This window comes from Pygoscelis adeliae, unplaced genomic scaffold, assembly GCF_000699105.1.
Source record: "Pygoscelis adeliae isolate BGI_AS28 unplaced genomic scaffold, ASM69910v1 Scaffold5, whole genome shotgun sequence".
Lineage (NCBI taxonomy): Eukaryota > Metazoa > Chordata > Aves > Sphenisciformes > Spheniscidae > Pygoscelis > Pygoscelis adeliae.
In genome coordinates, this window is record NW_008824753.1 from 1006036 (window position 1) to 1010765 (window position 4730).

Sequence of the window (4730 nt, forward strand, 5' to 3'; positions counted from 1 at the left end):
ATAAAAAAAAAAAAAAAAAAAAAAAAATCGGGTAGTGCAGAGAGTAGAAGAGCCCCAGGGAGGCTGGAGGTGGCTGAATTACGCTCTTGAACAGTGCCTCGTGCTGACAGAGCCTGCAGGTAGGTGCCTGCAGATTTTTTTTTTTTAAATGAAAAAGAGATGCTGGGACTGTTCACCAGTGAAAAACAGGTATATCCTCTGCTTCGTGATTTTTGGGTGGCACTGGAGCTGGTGGTGAGAAGCATTCGAGGAGGGAGAAGCCCTGAAGCCCGTTCCCACCTGCCGCAGGGAAGGAAGAAGCTGCCCCACAGTGCCTGAGGGACATGGGGACATGACTCCCCGCTCACCCAGCCGCAGCATCCTCGAGCCATCCGGTACGCTTGGATCCCTGCCTCACCCATGAGCCAGTTGTTCCCTCTCCAGTACGCGCCGTACGCTGGGCTTTTGGTTTGTTTTTTTAAGGGGAAAAACAATAATTTATTTGCTTTGTTTTAATCTCATAACAATGAGTAATTCCTTCCTACCGCTCTGTAGTGGCCTAGAAAAGGACAGCATCATCTCCACTGTAGCAAGAAGGCTTCTCCCAGGGCATAAAATTTTAATTAGGAACAATCATGCAGCCTTGAAATGGGAATTGCGAGCAGCAAAAAAGTCAAACCATCAATAAAATATTCAATGGCAGAAATGTATTATTGACACAGCCTTTGGAGGAGATAAAAGCGGAAAGGCAGGGGAGCCAGAGCGGGTATCGAGCCTCACTCGGTTAAATAATGCGCGGGGACCCGCACGCTCGCCGTGCCATTGCACGCCCCCCGTGCCAAGAGGAATATAGGTCACCCATGGGTGGGAAGTTTCCTAAGGTAATAAATGAGTCTGATTAACGCCTCTCCCCCCGCTGCAGTGTGCACCACAGCAGGGGGAGAGGCGTTAATCAAAGTAATTTATTACCTTATGAAACACCACTGCCTTTGCAGCAGCTGGTGATAGTTTATAGGACACAAAATGAAAAAAATCTGCAAAATGCCACAGCCTTGAGCTGAAAAAACAGAGTTAGCCCCCGGCCATGGTGCTCTCCCTAACCCCACACGTGATTCTCGGACCTTTGTGGGGGACATGGCCGAGTTACACTGTCCCCCATCCCACGCAGCAGTTCCAAATCCTGCATCCCAGCCAAGAGGCATCAGCTGCAGGGCCAAAAACTGCTGAGACATATTTTTTTTTAAACCCTTATTCCCCCCCCGCCCCAAAAGATTGGTGCTCGTTTGGCCTGTCAGAACAGAAATAACCCACAAAAGTGATAATCAAGTAATATATAAGCAGAAGCACAGGGAAAAAATCCCATGCAAAATCAGAGATTCAAATTAATTTTCTGCCCCATTTTTCCTGGTGGGAGGTGCCATAAGTGATGACCCCTTTCTCTTGATTCCCATTTATTTTGCAGAAGGCAAAGCTACAGATGTAGCCCCAAAACAAAAAAAAAATCCAGTTTTTAACCCGGTAGAGGTCAGGTTTTTTAGGGCACGCAGAGGACTTCACATTAACATCCCAAAATCTGGCCATGTCCAAGGCAAGTGGGTTTTCTGAACCTGCTTTTTGGGTGTTTTTCCCCCAAGCAGCACTGAAATGCTCTTTACAACCTCCACCACCCTCCAATTCTCTTCTTAGCAAGGTGGAGTCTCATTTTAAAAGCAAGAGAGTCCAAAAAATGAGCACAAGAAGCCCAAAAATCAAGCAAGCAGGGGAGAAACTCCTTGATGCGGCTGCATGGAGCAAATGTATTAACTCATTTTCCCTGAGATATGTGATTTAAGGAGGGGGAAAAAAAAACAAAAAAAACCCCAATTCAAAAAAGGCAACTCAGAAATTGCATCTCCCCACTGCGGCAGCTCTTCAGTTGTAACTAGAGACACAGCTGCACCAGCACTCTCCCAACAAAGCAAACTTTAATCCTTCAATATCACTTGACGAACCTGCCGAGCTGCAGTGGCACCTCGAAAATTGGCTTTGAGAGGGACATGTCCCCAGGGACCAGAGCCCAGCAGAGCCACAGAGGAGATGCTGATGGAGAGCAAGAGCTGACGTTCTCGCTTGCGCTTATCCAGGTGCAGACGGAGGGGCTTGAAGGTGAATGGGAAGTTTCCCCCTTACCTGCTCCTATCTGCAGCCGAGTGCCATCCCCTTCACCTCCTGTTCTTAAGTGCTCCAAGCTGCTGCTGTGCATTATTAAAACGCTGCCATGTTTCATCCCAGAGACGGCCGCCCTCTCGCCGGAGCCAAGCTTCATCTGCTGGTTGTAAAGCACTTTGTGATTTAAAAAAAGAAAAAAATAAAAATAAAGAGCAGCGTGTGCGTAAGATGCATTCGGTCATAAAATACTTACAGCTTTAATTCAGCAAATGGAAAGAGATGGCTTGGAAATGAAAGAGGCGGCTGCTGGGTGCGCAAACCGCTCGGATGTGCCCGTCGGGCACCGGACCAGGAGCCGGCGGGGATGGCTTGCCCTCGGCCACAACAGCACGCTCACGCTCGCTTTGCTCAAATCCTTTCCCAAAGATTTATTGAAAATTGAAACCGCGGCACAAAGGATTACATTCGTACAGGGAAAGCGGGGTTTTACAGCAAACACTGTGCCCGAATCACATTTTCTGCATACGACGCATTGAAAACGGGCTCGGGGACCTCCTGGACAAACCCATCCACTCCCCAAACCGCTTTGGTTTCGCAATTAAAATACAAGGCGACCCACTGGGACAGATGAACAAAATCTGAGAGTAACTACTGGCCGTCAGGTAAAAAAAAAAAAAAAAAACAAAACAAAAAATCAGTGAAATGTCACCAAGAGTGTTTCAGTCCTGCTCCCAACCTGCACCACCACTGGGGAAGGGCTCATTCTGTGATTTTAAAAACAAGTTGAAAAATTAAGCAGATTTAAGAAAAACAAGCCCCCGCTGTGTGTTCCCTGCTCCCTTGAAGCCTGGTCCGTGGCACCGTGGAAGGGGGGTTTCTACTACAGGTTTCTTATAATAATAAAAAAGAGGGGGGCAGAAATTTGTCTTAAAGTTGCTCTTGTTCCTCCCCTGCAGTCAGTGAACAGGCTGTTTGTCATGGCCCCGCTTGCTGCAGCGAGATGCTGTAAAACCCGTTAACTTGCTCCATCCAGGCAAGCCTCCAAGGCAGGTCTCCACTGCAGCTTAGCTCCCCTAGTCAAAGGAGCAAGGACTTTTCTGAATGCACGATGGGTCTTTTGAGGAGGCTATGCAGAACGGGAGCGCTGCTGTTTTCTGTTGAATATAGAAAGCACTTTAAAAAATAGAAGGGGGTTGCTTCCATCCGCAGGGGAAGAGGGTTGCTTTGTGTCGTCGGTCTCTGGTTTTATTTTACAGTCTGTAAAAATACTCTGTCTGGCTGTCCACATCCATTCACGATATGAAGCAGTAAAAAAAATATATATATATAATATGGTTTATTTATACAGTTACACTTGCAAGGCAATTGATGCTCCGCTGGCTGGGCCCTTCTACCTCCAGATGCTCTGCCTGGTTGATACAACTGCAAGACAAGACAAAAAACAGCCTGAGCGACCCCATCACGGTGGGCGAGTGCTTGCGAAAAGAAAAGGGGAACGGAAAACAGGATGTACACAAGCGCAAAGCCTGAACTGGGAGATGGACACGCAGACGTCACAGCATCTGGTGAGATGGGGATGGACATTTTGGGCTGTGAGGAGGATGGCAGTAGGGTTTTGCTGAGGGGGATGGTGGCGTGGGTGGGAATGGGATGCAGGCAGCATTGCCACAGCAGGCAGGGACATCATGGCTTGCTTTTGCTGCACCCGAAAACATGGTGCAAGCTGGAAAAGGGGTCACGGGAGGTGGAGAGGGTTTTGGGGTGAACTGGTCCCCAAGATGGAGCAAAAGTGACTCCTGTAAAAGATGGGAGCTAGATCCTCCCTGTCTTAACCCTAGCAAGGTCTTAGCCCTGGGGAATGCGGGGCGGCAGGAGAGGGGGTGAGGAGCATCCTTCCTCCGCAGCTCCCGGCAGGGCAGAGCTGGACCGCCAGCACACGAGCCCCTGGCAGCAGAGCGGAGGCTGCCGGGGTGTAAGCTTTGCTCTTCCTAATGGCACCTATAAATAGCTCCGGCCTCCTGTTCCCAGCACACGCTCACTCTCTGCAGCCCGTTTTGGGCAGCAAAAGCCTCTCCCCCCCTTCCCACGCATCCTCCCCAGCCCAGCTTGCACTTCCGGGGGCCCACCGGGATGTACGCACCCTCAGGGTTCAGGCTGGACACCAGGGGCTCCGGCAGGGTCCTGGGATGGCCGAGGGGCTGCTTGGTGCTGGCCCGGGGAGGTGAGTCGGTGCTGGGAGGAAAACCTACGGGATGTGGAAAAACGCCTAGCTCAGGCAGGGCTCGCACCTCCCGTGCTCACTTGCCAGGCACGGCCGCGGCAGTGCCGCGGGGCAGCCACGTCATCCTCTCCGGGTGCTCTGGAGGAGAAACGACTGGGTCCCTGTTTTCCGCCGTCCCCTTCCACGAGAGCCCCCTGCCACCTCCTCTCATCCCTGTGAGGGTGCGAACGTGGCCCTGGGCACCACACTCGCCCTTCCCTCACCAAACACAAAGAGGTCATCGGCGGCCGGAGCCCATACCCACCAGCCCACAGCCCCCGGGGGCTGATGCTGGCCTTCGGCCACCTGCTTTCTGCCACCATGGTGGCATCCAGCAATGCTG

The 4730-nt window shown here is 51.1% G+C and overlaps 1 protein-coding gene across 1 annotated transcript in view; it reads right to left on the minus strand.

The window, feature by feature from the left end:
• Positions 1–3517: 3517 nt before the first annotated feature.
• The window catches only part of RASSF7 (Ras association (RalGDS/AF-6) domain family (N-terminal) member 7), a 4073-nt gene continuing 2860 nt past the window's right edge, over positions 3518–4730 (minus strand). The window contains exons 4-5 of the mRNA XM_009323432.1: positions 4268–4374; positions 3518–3549 (exon numbers count right to left, since the gene is read on the minus strand). Coding sequence (XP_009321707.1) covers positions 3518–3549; positions 4268–4374 — 139 coding nt within the window. The remainder of the gene's footprint in view (positions 3550–4267; positions 4375–4730) is intronic.